The 16,284-nt window shown below is 54.7% G+C and overlaps 1 protein-coding gene across 1 annotated transcript in view; it reads right to left on the reverse strand.

Moving 5' to 3' along the window:
• Window positions 1-473: 473 nt before the first annotated feature.
• SLX9 (SLX9 ribosome biogenesis factor) overlaps window positions 474-16,284 on the reverse strand; it is a 32,259-nt gene continuing 16,448 nt past the window's right edge. The window contains exons 3-6 of the mRNA XM_037065226.1: window positions 14,644-14,712; window positions 2,924-3,074; window positions 1,808-1,876; window positions 474-778 (exon numbers count right to left, since the gene is read on the reverse strand). Coding sequence (XP_036921121.1) covers window positions 655-778; window positions 1,808-1,876; window positions 2,924-3,074; window positions 14,644-14,712 — 413 coding nt within the window. The 3' untranslated portion in view covers window positions 474-654. The remainder of the gene's footprint in view (window positions 779-1,807; window positions 1,877-2,923; window positions 3,075-14,643; window positions 14,713-16,284) is intronic.

Genomic DNA, 16,284 nt, shown 5'->3' on the forward strand with positions numbered 1-16,284 from the left:
CACCGGTGCTTAGAGCACAAAGAGGGTCTGAGTCCCTCTGAGGGCCAGCTCATGGCAGCGCCGGGGCCAGGTGGGCGCTGGGAGGGGGCCAAGTTGGACCCTGTCACAGCCATCAGTCCAATCATCCAGCTGTCTGAGGATGGGACCCACACCCAAGCCAAGGCTCTGAGGTGATTCCAGAAACCAGTGACGGGGTTCCTCGAGCAGTGGACCGAGCAGTGGACCCCAGGGCCCTCCCTCTGCTTGAGATGCACATCCTCCAATGCCCTCAAAGGCCACAGGCAGCTAGTCCCTGCCTGGCACAAACCCCATGCCCGAGACCCGGGAAAGGCCCACACTCCCTTTCACATCCTCAGACCGAGGGCGTAAGCCACTATTTCTGCAGCCTGACCTTTGAACCTGGGACCCGCAACAACGGTAGCTGTCTCGCTCTCAGGACAGCCAGGGCACAGAAGGAAGCACCATCCCATGGCCTGAACTCATACAGCATTTATTGACCCCCTGGGAGGGGCGGGTGAGGGGTGGTCTGCCCCACCAGTCCTAACAAGTGACAGTCGAGGAGGCTGCCCTCCAGGTTCAGGGTGGCAACGGTGAGGAGTAGGCCCTCTCTGGCACCTGTTCGTCCCCGGAGCTCACAGCATGTCCCGGACCAGGTTAGAGGAGGACGCTGCCATCCAGCTGCATCTGTCGGGCCAGCTGTTGCCCGATAGCCAGTAGGGGGCTGGCTCTGTACGCTGGATCGGCCAGCAGGTCCCGGAAGCGGGTCCTTTCTTCTTCACTGAAAGAATTGAGGTCAGAGGTCAGCAGATCCATGTGCCTAAAACAGTGGGGAGAGCATTTTGCACCCAGGACCTGCCTGAACTGGGCCACCCCACACCTAGGCATCACAGTGCAGGCTGAACCGTGGAGTGAACAGGACAAGGGGTGGGGAGTGAGGAAGGCAGCCTGAGCCCCCCAAGCAGGGGCAGAGGCAGCCTTCTGGGTCAGGCCAAGGGGGCCTAGGGCTGAGCAGGGTTTGGGGCAGGAGAGAAGAGGCTGCCCTGGGGCCTCTTCATCATTATAATGACCCAGGAGCCACTGTGCCCTGACACCTGACTGTGACAAGGAGCTACTATTAAAGGCAAGAGGCTACCAAACACAGGGAGGCGGCAGTCTGCACGCTCCCAGCAGACAGCCTTACATAAGAGGCCCCCGCCCTCCAGCGCTGCCAAAGCAGACTCGGCCACTGCAGAAATGAAGGGCCCGGAGTTCTGCGCCCCTCACAGGCCCTGGGCCAGCTCTGCTCACAAAGGAGCACCATGGCGACAGAGGCAGCACCTGCTGCCCTCCCAGTGGAGAGAGTCTGGCGTCAGGAGGAGTAGGTGGGAGACCAGCCTGTGCTCCGTCCCTGCCCATATAACCATGGGCAAGGCCACACCAGGCCACACCAGGCCAGGACCCAGCTTTCCTGGCTGTTAATGGGAAAACTTGAACTCCACTGGGCAAGTGACTGCTTTAGGCAGGTGTCAGCACCTAGGACAGCACCTCCCCCCAACCCCAAAAGGACCTGGGCCCAAGGGCAAGCCCCAAGAGGTGGCAGCAGCTGCTCCCCACACTACCCCAAGGGAAGGGGCTTCCTGGCCCCACTGCAAACAGGCTGCTTCTCCCCAAGCAGGCTCTGCCCCAGAGCTAGCCCTGGCCAAGCTGCCCACCGCACCCCAGTGGACTGAGGTTGGGGGACCTGGCCAGAACCTAACAGCCCTGGGGGTGGGGTGGGAGGGAAGATGGGAGCACCAGGGCCTCGTTCTGGCATGGGTGGCGCACTCACAGGAGCTGGAGCCTCTGCACTGCACTCATCCGGCTCAGTTCGGCTGGCCGGGGCTTGCTGCTGGCTCGGCTGTGGACAGAGAAGTCAGGTCAGTGCCACACACGTTCACCTGGTCCGCCAAGGGCACTTCTCTGCAGCTGCAGCCACAGGAAGGCCTCAGGAGGCCACTGGGACCAGCACCCCTCTCCCTAGGTGAGACTCTGGGAGCACAAGGGGGCGGGAGGGGAGAAAACTGCCAAGTCTTGGCCAACCCCTAAACTCACCCCTAGGCCAGGAGGCTGGAGCTTTAACTGATACTTCTTTTTGAAACAGGAATGGAAAACCTTTTGGTCCACCCAGGACCACTCCTGCACCCTGCTTCCCATCACCCCGGCTCAGCCTGACTTGGCACCTACTCTGCTCCAGGACGCTGCTCCACTCCTCCTGCCACTGACCCTGTCCCTGTGTCGTCCTGGGCATGGTGCAGCTCTGCTGGAGCCTGCACTCGCAGAGCTGGGGCTCAGGACTACCCCCCGCTCTAGCCGGAGCCCCCAGAAGGTGACCATGTGCTAGAAGGTCCAGGAAAAAGGGTCAGCATGGCCCTACCAGCCAGAAGCCTCATGCTCTGGAGCCCCACCCCTACCCCCCACTAAAAGGTAGAATGGCAGGCGGGCAGAGGCCTCCCACAGCCCCTTCCAGTCCCAAGGCGGCAGAGACAAACCCAGGAGGCTCTTCAGTGTCCACGGGGTCTAGAGTCGTTCAAGCCCCCCCTGAAGGGTGGGAGGCAAGAGGAGGCAGGACTCTGACCCAGCCTCAGGGTCTGGGCCCTGGTGGGCAGCTGGCCCTGAGGCTGTTGGGGCTACTGGGGCCTGCCCAGATAGGCCTGATAGCCACCTGAACAGGCTCCCCCTGAGTTTAGGACACTGTGGTCAAAGCTAGGCTGGTAAACCTCTCAACCCCACGGCATTGGGTGTGGCATTCGTACACCAGCCCCCTGCAGCCCCTGACACCCCAATAGACATGGGCTTCAGCCTGCTTGCAAGCGTGTTCAGTGGGGAGCCCCTGGCTGGGCCGACTCACTCACAGCTTGGCCATCACAGCCCCGAACTCTCCAAGTGGCTGAAGGTGGACACTCACCCTCGGGTCTGTGGTCGCCTAGCACTGACTTCCAGGTCCAGCAGCTCAGGGAGGGCATCCCGAAGGGGCTGCAGGTCCCCCACCACCACTGTGGCCCGCCTCTTCCGCTCCGCCTTGAGCTTCTGCTCAGCCAGCTTTATGGCTTCAATCTCTGTGGAAGGGGGACAGGGGTCAGAGAGGGGGCTGAAGGCCGAGGAGCCCAGCCATCTGAGCCCAAGCCTGGGCCCGTGCTCTTCCCTCCCGCTTCCTGCCACAGGCAGGCCACACATGTCCGTGCTCCTGGCACCTGCGAGCCTCCCTGGGAACTGGGGTGTGGGGCGGGCCAGCTCTGAGCTATCGTCACCCCTTGTCAGAGGTGCACTTTTCAATTCCAGGGCTGCTGACCACTGGAGTGCAGGCACTGCGGACTTCTCCTCTTGGAAAAAAAATTCAGGCCAGGGCTCTCAGTGGGTCGGGGGAGCCACACAGACCCAGAGAGGTTGGCGGGTATGTTACACACTCCTCCACTCCCCCAGTGCCTCCTGGGGGTGCACATGAAGGGAGAACCCCACCCACTCGGGGTGGGTGACAGCTCGGGGTCAGCAGTGGGGTTCCTAACACTGAAACAGGGAGGGGACTATGCCCGGGGAGGTCTCAGAAGGCTCCACACGGACCCTGGGAAGGGGCCCAGGGCCAGGGGAAGGGGTGGCGGAGCACAGCAGGGTGTAGAAGAGCCCCGGGATGAGGCTGCAGTGGGCGGCAGGGCAGCGGCCTGGGCCCTGGAGAAGAGGTTCGGGCAGGGCCTCACCAGGGCACAGCCTTACAATTTGATTTCCATTTAAACATGTACTTCAAAACTGCCAATAAAACACACAAGCACGTGATTTCCACAGTGTGGCTTGTGGGAAATGCTGGCATACAGATCTTGAACACAGGTCCCCCTTCCCCAGAGCCAGCGGCCAGGTCAGGGGTTCGAACACCAGCCCGGGCCCCACGGGCAGCCTAGGCAGACACAGGGCACGGCCAAAGGCTGCTATGCTCACTGAACCTGGGCTAACTGACCGGGCAGCTGGCTCTGCACCAGATTTCTCTCAAACAGAAAAAAAGGGTCTGCCACTAAGACCACCTGGAAACCAGGGCAGCGATGGGCTTGGGGTGAGATCTGGCTTCCCAGCCACCTCATCCTGGTGCGCTGGGCTGTAAATGACGTGGTACGGCTCTGAATCACATCCAAACAGGGAACGAAAAGCCCCTTCCTGACATAGGCCCAGGACAATTCACAGCCAGCTCCTCACAGAACATAGGATGCCCCCAGAGGAGAGGCAGCCAGGGGCCCAGCGGGCCAGTAGCAGGCTGCTCCCTCTGTGCGTTCTGGGGACCCCCGAGGCCAGCCAGGCCCTTCAGAGCACAGGGCCACCATCAGCCCCACAGGGAGGATGCAGGAGGCAGTGAGTGGCATGGCAGTGATGGGCAGAACAGTGATGGCCACCAGATGCAGAGCAGGCCGTGACAAAACAGGGACCTGGAAGGGGAGCCCCATGCCTGAGGACAGATGCAGGACAGCCCCCTGATTAATGCAGAGAAAGCGTGAGTGGCACCAGGCCCCGGCACGTGTGAAAGACACGTGGTGAGTGAGGACCCTAACAGGCATTTCAAGAGGCGAATTTCCAGAAACTGACACCATTCATCTCCTGCCAGGGAGGAGTGCTTGGCAGGCTTCCCGAAGGCCAGCTCTCCCAGCTCGCAGCTGAGGCAGCGAGGCCTGCCCTGACACCCCTGGCTGCCCAGAGCCAGCTCTGGAAGGCCCACCTGGTGTAGAGTGGGTAGTTCTCCTGGCCCCAGATAGCTGAGTTCAGGGACAGACTGCCCAACCTCCCAGGTCCTTGTGCAGCGAACCCCATACTATCCCTCAGAGCCCCGGGGTTATTAGACTTCATAAACTGACCACTCAGGTCCTCCCATCCTTCCAGGCGGAGGGTAGGCCGTTTGCCCAGCACCTTATCACACCAAATGCCTCTTCCTAAAGAGCTTAAGCAACTAAGGAGGGATCGGGGCAGGTGGCAGGTGCTGAGGTGGCCAGGGTGGGGGCCTCAGGGTGGGGAAGGAGACAAAAGGAGCAGTGCTCCGAAGTCACTGCACCTTTACCAGCTGGATTGGCAGATTCGGTAACAACACCGCACCAGGACCAAAGACCACAAGCAGCAAAGCAGATACCACGGCTCCCAGGAAGACGGACACAAACGCTAAACCGATCAAAGCCAAAGCATGTTAAATTAACACGTGATGTCCAACTATGGAGTGTCCAAAGCCTGCAAGGACAGCTCACGTGGGGACATCAGCCAGACAGTCCACTGCAGCAGCTGCTTCAAGGGGAAGGCCATCAGTCACCCAAAGTACCAAAACAATCCAACAGAACTCACTACCCACTCATGATAAAAATGACAAGGAAACCATGAACGGAAGGAACTGCCCCAACCTGACACAGAGGACCGACCAGACACGCCTGTAGCAGGCATCGCACCTGTGGTGAAACCAGGCCACACTCAGTCATGAAGCAGAGGAAAAGGACAACTGGGACCCTGTGCCCATCCCCGCGGCGGCACGGGGCCAAGGGAGGGACGGTGGACGGGTTGACCTCAGCCTGGGAGGTCAACCAGCTGCTGTGACAAATGCGGGAGCCGGCCTGGCCTCCCCACCAACCCACAAGTCTGACACATGTCACACCCAACAGGGGTCTTCAATGAACCTGAGACGCTCATTCTAAATCGCATTTTTTAAAAAGCCATAAATGCATAAGAATAGCCAAAACAGTTCCAAAAAAAACAAGCAACCAAAGAGCTGGCCTCCCAGTTGTTAAAGCAAACTAGGAAACGACAGAACTTCAGACAGACCCACATGCGAGAGGGCTTCGCAGGGAGGCCTCAACTTGAAACAGTGCGACCACAGGCCAGCCCTCCCTCCCTCCCTTCTTCCTGCTACTCCTAAAATTAATTACACAAGAATTAATCATGGCGAATCAAAGAGAAATTAAAGGCCAAAAAACACAGGGAGAGCTGTTCAACCCCACCTGAAATCAAGGAAAATGACAATGGTGAATGCCATCTGTCACCTGTCAGGGTGACAGATTTTACTGTCTAAAAACACCAAGTGTGAGGGATCTGGGGACAGTGTGGACAGGGAGCCTGAACGCCGGAGAACAACGGGGTAAGGACAGCCAGGCAGAGCAGTACACGCCACCACCCAGCCTCCTGGACCCACAGGGCGCCCCATGCGCCCTGAGAGCTGGGCTGTCTGGTAGGCCCCACCTCACAGCTCTGGGTGCTGGGGAAGCATGTGAATGGGAGGAAGGGGGGTGGGCATTCCAGCGGGAGGACTGACGGGCACAGGCCCTGGGCAGGAACTGCACGCAGCAAGGTGCGAGAGCTAGACCCACGGGTGAAAACCCACACACTCCCGCACACCGTGTACTCTAAGCCCCATGCCCCAGCGTGAGTGCACAAGTGAAGAGAAAGGCCTTGTAGTTTAACCTCACACAACTATCCAGTGCTTGCTCCTGGGCAGAAAACCAGATGCAAGTTTGGTGGCTTTATCAGTTTTCCTTGAAGAGTTTCACAACTGATTACTTATTTGCAATAAAACATTACTCTGTCCTCAGATGTGGATTTCCTTCTATTCCAGCCTGCAAGGGGAGGGAGTGCCAAAGATGGGGAGAAGCGTGAATTTAAGGGCTGCTGGCTCTGCCCTGTGCCCCACAGAACCCACCACCCCTTCTGGCAGAGAGAACGGTGGCGGGAGGAAGGAGGGCGAGCTTGAGCAAGTTCTCCCCCTGCTGCCCCTCCGCCCCTGCTCTCCTTCTAGGGATGGGACTCCTCCCTTTGCCCCGCAGGCCAGGTAGGTCCTGGTTTCCCAGGACCCTGGGGTCTCATCATCCTCACTGCACCCCCCCACACCTCTGTACCTAAGCTGTGCATAGCCCCTTCATTCGCTTCTCTCCAGGAAACCCCTTCGGAGGGTGCTGGGCTGGCCCACATGCTGACATCTGTCCCCCTGGAAGCAGGGTTTCATGGCCAGCCTACTGAAGAGCAAAGGGGGACAGAAAAAGTCCCTTCTGTCAACTTTGTGCTTTAAAGCAACAGGTTCTGAAGCAATGGAGGTTGGAGAGGACCCCCAGCCAGGGCCTGGCTGGGGGCAGGGGAGGCTGTGTCCTGCCCCCACATTCCCCCCCAGGGCCCGCTGCAGGAAGGGCCCCACAGACTGACAGGCTTCACCCTAAGCGGGTTAATTTAAAACCAGCTGGAGGTGCAACTAAGGAAGCAAAACAGGGCTTTCAGTCAAGACGGCAGCGTAGGTAAGCACGGTACTCGCCTCCTCCCACAACCACATCGGAATTACAACTCAACTATGAATCACCACCACTCAGAACCACCTGAAACCTCGCAGAACCGAAGTCCTATAAGTGGGGACGGACAAAAGGAGCCACACTGAGACTGGCAGGAGAGGGGGAGGGTGCTGAACGGGCTGGCCCGACCCCCACGTGTAACGGTTGCAAATCCGGAGGGCTATCTCAGCTGTGGGGGCCCCTTGTAGAGCAGGGGGTCCCAGCCCCACACCAGGCTCCTTCCCAGGGATCCAGTGCTGGGGAGAGAAGTCCCCGTAACTCCTCTCTGAAAACCAGCAGAGACTGTGGCTGAGACAGGGGGCTTCTGGAGTCCCCAGTGTCCCTCTCAAAGGGCCCACATGCTGACTTCTTCAGACTCACTCCCTCTGAGCTCCAGTGCTGGGGCAGCACTTAAAAGGTGCCAGGGACATACAGTGGGGAGGCTGGATTGTCCAACAAGGGCTGGACAAAGGCAGCTTTTCCCTGGACACAATGCTGGCAGAGGCCATTGTTCCTTTGCTGAGCCCTCCCCCAACAGAGCCAGCAGCGGGAGCCGTATGTGAGTTTTCATCAGCCTAGGTAACACTGTGTACCCTGTCTTGGTGATTCCCTGAGACCCCGCCCCACCCAACCTGTCCGGCCACCCAAGCCCCAAAGTTCCCAATGGTTTTTACAATACATACCAATGGTTTGCCTTGGCTCATGCTTCAGACCTTTCTGAAATTTCCCCAAGGCTCACAAACCTCAAACAGGCAGCACCTGGCCTCGACATGCCCTGCACCTATCCTGAGTGGCCCCAGGCCAGCACTAGCCACAGCCGTTATTGGTTTGTAACATGGCGTCTCCTAGGAACTTCAAGCCCAAACAAGTAGCAGCTGTCTGCAGATCACTCTGTAGCTCACACTGGGTGGCCCTGGGCAGGGCGCAGGCAGCAGCTGATCTTGGTCTGCTCCAGACCAAGAGGCTCCAGAGCCAGTGCAACCAGCAGACAGCTTCAGACCACACCAAAGCACCCACCAACCACCTCCACAAGTGGCCTACTCAACGGACAAACTCACTGGGCACCAGCGCCCCACTGAAGGGCAACCAGCTCCACAGGGTGGGCCCTGCACAGCAGACCCTCCAGTGAGGTCACAGCCATCCTTGGTACCGATCGGCCTGGGGGTAAATCCCTCCCACTGGTGTGCTGTTGGCTCAACGACAATGGGAACATGCACACAGCCCACATCAGGGTGCACCTGACACACCCAGCTTGGGTGACAGGGAGGCTGTGCCCCTGGGTCCTACAGGGAACCTATTACATAAAGCAACTCTACCAGGCCCATGAGACGTAGCAGCTCTACACAATACACAGAAACAAACACAGGGAGGCTGCCAAAATGAGCGGACAAATACACCTATTCCACGTGAAAGAACAGAACAAAACTCCAGGAAAGAACCGAACAAAATGGAGACAAGCAAGCTACTAGATGTCAAGTTCAAAACACTGGCTGCGAGGTGCTCAGTGAGGTCAGGGGACGAGTACAAGGACTTCGTGAGAAATTCAGCAGAGACACCGGAAATACAAAACTGAGACAGAAAACACACAGAAGAACCAGCGGACGATGGCGAATACGACAACTGAAACGAAGGATACGCTAAAGGGAATCAGTAGGACAAATGAAGAGGATCAAATCTGGAAGAAAAGGAAGCAGAAAACACCCCCCAATGAAAACAAAAAAAAGAGAGAGGGAATAATTAAAAAAATGAAGATAGTTTAAGGAGTCTCTGAGAACACTTCAAGCATACCGACATTTGTATCATGAGGGTGCCAAGGAAAAGAGAAAGAGCAAGGAGTTAAAAACCAATTTTAAAAAATGACAGAAACAATTTTCCTAACCTGGCAATGGAAATAGACTTGTAAGTCCAGGACCTGCAGAGTCTCAAAGAAGATGAACCCAAAGAGGTCCTTCCTGTCACAACGCATCATAATTAAAATGGCAAAAGTTAAAGACAAAAAGAATCTGAAAAGCAGCAAGAGAAAGGCAGTTAGGTATCTTTAAGGGAGCTGATTTCTCAACAGAAACTTTGCAAGCCAGGAAGGATTGACAAGAAATATTCACCTGGCTGGTGTAGCTCAGTGGATTGAGTGCGGGCCTGCGAACCAGAGGATCGCGGTTCGATTCCCAGTCAGGGCACATGCCAGGGGTGCAGGCCAGTTCCCAGCAGGGGACTCACAGGCAACCATACATTGATGTTTCTCTCCTTTTCTCCTTCCCTTCTCCTCTAAAGATAAATAAATAAAAATCTAAAATTAAAAAAAATTTTAAAAAGAAATATTCAAAGTGATGAAAAGCAAGGACCTCAACCAAGATTCCTCTACAAGGAAAGCTATCATTTAGAATTGAGGACAGATAAAGAGCTTCCCAGACAAGAAAGAGCAAAAGGAGTTCATCACCCCAAACAAGTATTATAAGAAATGTTAAAGGGTCTTCTTTAAGAAGAAGAGATAAAAAATATGAACAATAAAATAGCAATAAACACAAACCTATCAACAATTATTTTAAAAGCAAATGCATTAAATATTCTAATCAAAAGATAAATGGTGGCTGAATGGGTAACAAAACAAGACCCTTACATAAGCCGTCCACAAGACACTCACTTTGCACTGAAAGACACATAATGACTAAAAGCAAAAGGATGGGAAAAATAAAAAAGTTCAGGTAGCAATACTCATACCAGACAAAATAGGCTTGGAGACAAAGAAGGACCCAGCAATTCCACGCCTGAGTATTTGCCTGAAGAAACCCAAACCACTAAGTCGAAAAGACCCCCACACCCAGATGCTCACTGCAGCAGCACTCACGACGGCCAAGGTGCGGAGGCAGCCTGAGTGCGCCACGGAGGAATGAAGCGGTACACACACACACACACACACACACGACAGAACGTGACACCACCACAAAACGGAATGAACTTTTGCCACCTGCACCGCCATGGGGGGACCGAGAGGGTACTGCGCTGAATGCAATTAAGAGAAAGACAAATGTCCCATGATTTCACTTATATGTGGATTCTAAAAAAATTAATAAATAAGCAGAACAGGACAGACTCACAGAGAACATTTTGAGGGCTGCCAGACACGGGTGGGAGTTGGGCGGAAAAGGCGGAGGAATCAAAGAGCCGAGGTGGCCGCCGCAGAAGGGTCACGGGGGAAGCTCAGCGTGGGGAACGCAGTCCACAGCACTGTGCTAACTACGTGTGGTGCCCAGGGAACGACAGGTTTATTAGGGTGATGACTTTGTAAGTTCTATAAATGTGTCATCACTCGGTTGTACACCTGACACTAATATAATATTGTACGGCAACCGTAGTTGACAACTAAAAAATTATTAAAAAAACCAAAAACGTAGCACAGGCAAATCAGGACTCTAAACCAACCACCCTGGCCATGCTGAGCATGGGAAATTCCTATGGGCTGAGACCTGTGTCTCCACGTGGTGCCGGGGAGGGCTGCTGCCAGCCCCCTGAAAGCTCCCCCATGTCCCGCGGCAGAATTCGGAAGAGGAGCAACAAGAGCTCGTCCTTGTCATCCCTCCTTACCATCCAGCCCACGTTTGCTCGTCGCCTACAAAAACCTGAAGGAGGTTACACATCAACAGGGCACAAAACAGAATGCGTGACGTCAGGCTGCCCTCTGCGCCACGTGGCCTGGGGTCTCCCTCGGGAACAAGGCACGCTGGGAGCACAGCAGCAGGGCCCTGAGCCCCGGCTGGCAAGACCGGGACAGTTCTCAACAGTTTTCATCGCTGCGCCCAAGTTTGAGTCAGTAAGATGAGAAGACCCCAAATCAAAGTTTGGGAGAAGATATAAAACTCTCTATTTTAAGTGGCATGAGTATTAATGTAGAAAATTCTAAGGGAGTTACAAAATAACTACTGGAACTAATATGATTTTAAAAGGTCAAAAGATACAAGGTTAGTATTTAAAAAAACACTTTTATATACTAGTAGAAAACTGGAAAATGCGGTTTATGAGGATTCCATTTATAACAGCTTCAAATACTATAAAACAGCAATAAGCTTATCGAAAAGAAACCATGTGAGTCCTCTCCCTACACATTGGTGACACAAACTCTGAGGGGGAGCCCAAAACCCTGGAATCTATTTATTAAAAACTGTATTTATTCTCACATGTTTAAACTTCAGCCACCTTCAAAGTCATTTCCATCTGATGCAATACACCTATCAAGAGGTTTTTTTCCAATGCTCAAAACAGTTTCTGAAATCGTCAATTTGATGCCTTTTAGTGTTTCTGCCATCTTTTGTTTAACCTCTGCCACACCAGCAAAACATTTCCCTTTGAGGACTTCTTTTATCTGGGGAAACAAAAAGGAGTCGCTCGGGCCCTGGCTCGTGTGGCTCAGTGGTTCAGTGTTGTTTTGTGAACCAAAAGGTCACTGGTTTGATTCCTGGTCAAAGCACATGCCTGGGTTGTGGGCCAGGTCCCCCGTTGGGGAGTGGAAGAGACAACCAATGGATATTTCTCTCTCTTTCTCCTTCCCTTTCCCTCTCTCTAAAAATAAATAAAATCTTTAAAAGCAAAAAAAGTCACTTGAGGCGAGATCAGATGAATAGGAAGGTGGGACATGAGGGTCACACTGTTTTTGGTCAAAAACTGCTGAATACAGCACAGTGTGGGCAGGTGCTCTTCTAAATCACCCATCAGGAAATGGGCAAACGAACTGAAAGAGTCTGCAAAAAAGAAACTCACTGAAGCTGAATGCAGCCTCTCACAACAGAGCCAGCTGGTACCCTGATACAGATGGGTTCCTAGAACATGCACCCAGCAGGGGAGGCCTGTCCTACCAGGGGCCCACCCTCCAGAAGATAATCCCAGGTTTTTCTGGTTGCCTCCTCACAAAGAAAATCTACGTAACTGGGGAGATATACCATGTCCATGGACTTGAAGAGTCCATATTGTTAAAGTGGAAATTCTCCCAAAGGTGGTCAGCAGACTCAAAGCAATCTCAGTCGTAACCCCAACAGGACTTTTGTTGGTATTTGCTAAGGTACAAGAAACTGCAGGGGCCACCTGATTTGTCACAAGGACGCCAAAGCCTTCATAACAAACACGATGAACAACTGGAAACCCACATGGGAAAAAAACCCCACACCACAGACAAACATGAATTCAAGATGGATCTGAAACCTAAATATAAAAAGCCAAAACCATAAAGGTTTTTTAGAAGAACAGGAAGTCACAGCCTGAGAGAAAATTATTTGCGTAACACACACCTGACCAAGGACAGGTGTGTGGGACGTGAGACGTCTCAGAGCTCGACTGTGAAAAGGCCAAGAGCCTCGGGAGCCCTCGAGTGAAGAGGAAGCACAGCGGGCAGTTAAGACACGCAGGTGTTGGTTCTGGCGACGGACGCTGACCCCACAGGAGCTGCCGTTCTGTGCTCAGCCACCACCGCAGGCCAGCAAAGCCGAGCCCCAGCCAGAGCTCCCAGCGTCACTGCTGGGGGTGCAAATGTACAGCCACTTTAGAGAAACATCTGGTAGTTGCTGGTAAAACTAAACATACAAGTACCCTATGACCCAGCGTTCCATTCTCAAGTATTTACCCAAGAGAAATGAAAACATAAATCCACAAAAAGACTTGTAAAGAATGTTCACAGCAGCCTTAGTCATAGCAGCTAAAAGAGAAAAAAGACCAGGTGTCCATCAGTAGGAAAGTGGGCACCAAATACTATGTCCATATAAAGAAACGCTTCTCAGCAACAGAGCGTCATGGACCACGGCCACATGCAACACGATGAATTTCAAAAACACAGAAAGGGCACAGGCTGCACAGCTCCTGTCACGTGACATCCACAGCAGTGACCCAAACGGATGACCCAGACAGAGCAGGAGGTGCTCAGTCCTGAGCAGCGTGGGCTTCCTGGGGGTGAGGAGGTTCTGCAGTGAAAGGGTCACAGCTGCACACGCGTGTGCAACTGTCATAATCCTTCAATGACACACCTAAGAGTTGCGTGTCACTGCATTAAATTTTATCTAGAAATAAAAATACAAAGGACCATAAACAAATACTGAACCTAGCAAGGTTGTCTGGGAGAAGGGAAACTGATGTCTGTGCTTACTTTGGAAAGTGCAGATAGATAAAGCCAGGGTTGGCAGGTGGACAGGCAGACAGGGACAGACAGATGAACAGATACGTGACAAAGAAATGTGAAAAATCACAGCACATACAACTGTGTACGGTACATAATACCCGATGGTGGCAGTGAACCCTGTGTTACGGGTTTGTGCATCTACCACGCCGTCTGAGGGTGCACACGTCCTCCTTAAAGAAGTCCGCTGTGAAACGGGTAGCCGCGTTCCTTGGCAGTGGCCTCACGCACCTCGTGTTTACCTCGCCCCCTGACCGCGCCATTCCTCTGGAGCTTGATCTCACTCAGCTGGTTACTACGCGGGCTTGTGGCCCAGGAGCAGCAGGCTGCGCTGGGAAGCCCGGGTGTGTGGGTGAGTGTAACTGCCTCCGTGACGTTCTCCCACCTTTCTCGGAACGCAGCTCGTGACTGTATTTTCAGTCGGGTTGGCTGAATCTGCAAGCAGAGAGCCAACTGTATTCTGACTTAATTTTGTAAGTTAGCAGAACTACACTAAAAATACAACAGTACAAAAAAAATTACAGAACAATCTTCACAAGAAAATCTTCAGAAAAACAGCAAACATTCAGCATCGTGAAAAATAAATATGTTTTCCAAAACAAAACTACTAGGAAGAGGGGCATTCTCTGTCATGTGACATTTAGCTGGAGCGCAGGAGGAACTCCACCACTGGGGACAGGCACCTGGGGAGAAGGGCCCCGCCGACCCTCAAAGACCCAGAGCCAGAAGTCCTGGGACGACACAGAGAAAGAACCGCGGTTGCCCGAATGCCCCGTGCAGGTGTATGTGCCTGGTGGTCTGAAAGGGCTCATGCCGGAGGGACATGATCTCACCTGCCCCTTTAGACAGTTCCGTCCCCTAAATGACTCACGACCAGCATGTGCACTTCTGTAACTACAAAGTCATCACAGGACCAACCACGTCGTGTCTACACACAAGAAGCTGAGTGCAGCACCTTCTCGAGACCATTTTCTTAAGGAGAAATCAAGGCTCTGCAGAAGCTCACACAGGGCCGCCTCCTCGGGGGTCATCTGCTTGTCACATCACAGGCCATCGCAGGCATGCTGCCAAGGCCTCGGCCAACCCCTTGAGTGTGGCCCGCCCTGATCCTTGACAAGGGGCCGTGAGTCAGACAGAGAACACAGAGCCTGTGCCGCCCTAGCCGTGAGTGAGCCAAGTCACTGCCCGGGACCCAAGAGATGCACTTACTCTGCAGCCACCGCTCATGCCTCAGCTTCCGCTTCTCCTTCTTGGGCAAAACTGCCTTCGCCTCGGCACCTGAGGACAGAACACATGTGCGGTGAGCAGAGCACCCCGTTCCCGCAGGACAGAGCCTGAAGCCCCCCCACCCACAAAGCCTGGGAGCAGAACTGGGCGGGCTCTGTCCCGCTGCCCCATGGGCCACCGTGCCCACAGCAGCTGGTTGTACCAGGAGGTGAGGCGGTCTCGGCCTCTCCCAGTCCCCAGGGAAAGACGGAGAGGCGGCTCCTGCGGCGCTGGGGACACCACGCTGCACATAGGCACAAAGTCAGGGGGGTGCCCTATGCACAGATGTCCCTCTGAAGCGAGGGCCTGGCTTTTACCACAGACTGCCCCGGGAAGCCCAGGCAGGCCTCCACCTACCCCCTCCCTACCCCAACCCAAGGTCAACCTTCAGGACAGCTGCGGCACAAGCGTGCTGCCCAGAGAGGGCCACATAGCTTGAAGAGGACCCATGAGCAAGTGAGAACTGGGTGGGCGTCTCACAGCACCTGGGGTCCCCTTCTGCTGAGCCCAGGACCTGGGCTCACAGTGCCCAACTTCCTGGATGTCTCTGCACAGGTGCTGCTGGAAGCCCAGAGGACTCAGGTGAGTACCGTCCAAGCAACAGGTGGTCCTGCATCGTGTCCCTGAACCAACCAGAGTAACCCACTCCCTTCAGATGCGCCTTCTCCCAGAGCCCCCTGTCCGCCCTCGCCTGCCTGCACAGGGCTGTGTCCCCAGCCCCAGCTGCCGGTGTCAGGGTGTGGAGTACAACACACGCCTTCTGCCCTGTTCCCTGGGACAGCTCTGTCATCAAGTCACGGGCCACCCACGGCCCTTCACACTGCCCGCCCCATCCCCACAGCAGCTGTGCCACCCCCCAAGCACCATCTGCTCGCTCTTGGTGGTGACTCCAACCCCCAGCTCTGCAGCCTCCCCTCCGTCACCACCCTGTCCTCACCACCCATGGCCTATCTCACACCTCTGTTCTCAGGGCTGAACTCTGTCCCGGAATTTGCATGCTGAAGCCCTATTCCCAGTGCCTCAGAACCGGCAGTACTGGGGGAGAAGGTCTTTAATGAGGCAATTAAGGTGAAATGAGGCCATGTGGGTGGGTTCCAATCCACTAAGACTGGTGTCCCTATAACAAGAGGAGATCAGGACAAAGACACGCACAGAGGGCTGACAATGCAAGGATGCAGGGAGGAGACAGCCGTCCATCTACACACCAAGGAGAGAGGCCGCAGGAGTACCCAGCTGTCTGAGACCTTGACCTGAGACTTCTGTGCTTCAGGACTGGGAGAAGTCAATGTCTGTTGTTTGAGCCACCCGGACTGTGGCTTTGGTACGGCCGCCCGAGCTGACCGAGACACTCATCTCCTCTGGAGTACCAGCACGGTGCGTCCCGCACTCAGTCAGTCCCGCGCCTCCCCTCCCCACCCCTTCCTCGCCTGCCCACTGCCCATAAGAAAGCACAGCAATGCTTGCCACCAGGTGTCAAGGCCCCATCACACTCACTGGCCTGTGACTCTTGCTAGCTACCTGAAGACATATGACGACAGTTAGCACTGGGCATATTTATGTCAGTGACCTCACGAGTCCCACTTT

The sequence above is a fragment of the Sturnira hondurensis genome, unplaced genomic scaffold (genome assembly GCF_014824575.4).
Source record: "Sturnira hondurensis isolate 20B ecotype Veracruz unplaced genomic scaffold, ASM1482457v3 Scaffold0015596, whole genome shotgun sequence".
Classification (NCBI taxonomy): Eukaryota; Metazoa; Chordata; class Mammalia; order Chiroptera; family Phyllostomidae; genus Sturnira; species Sturnira hondurensis.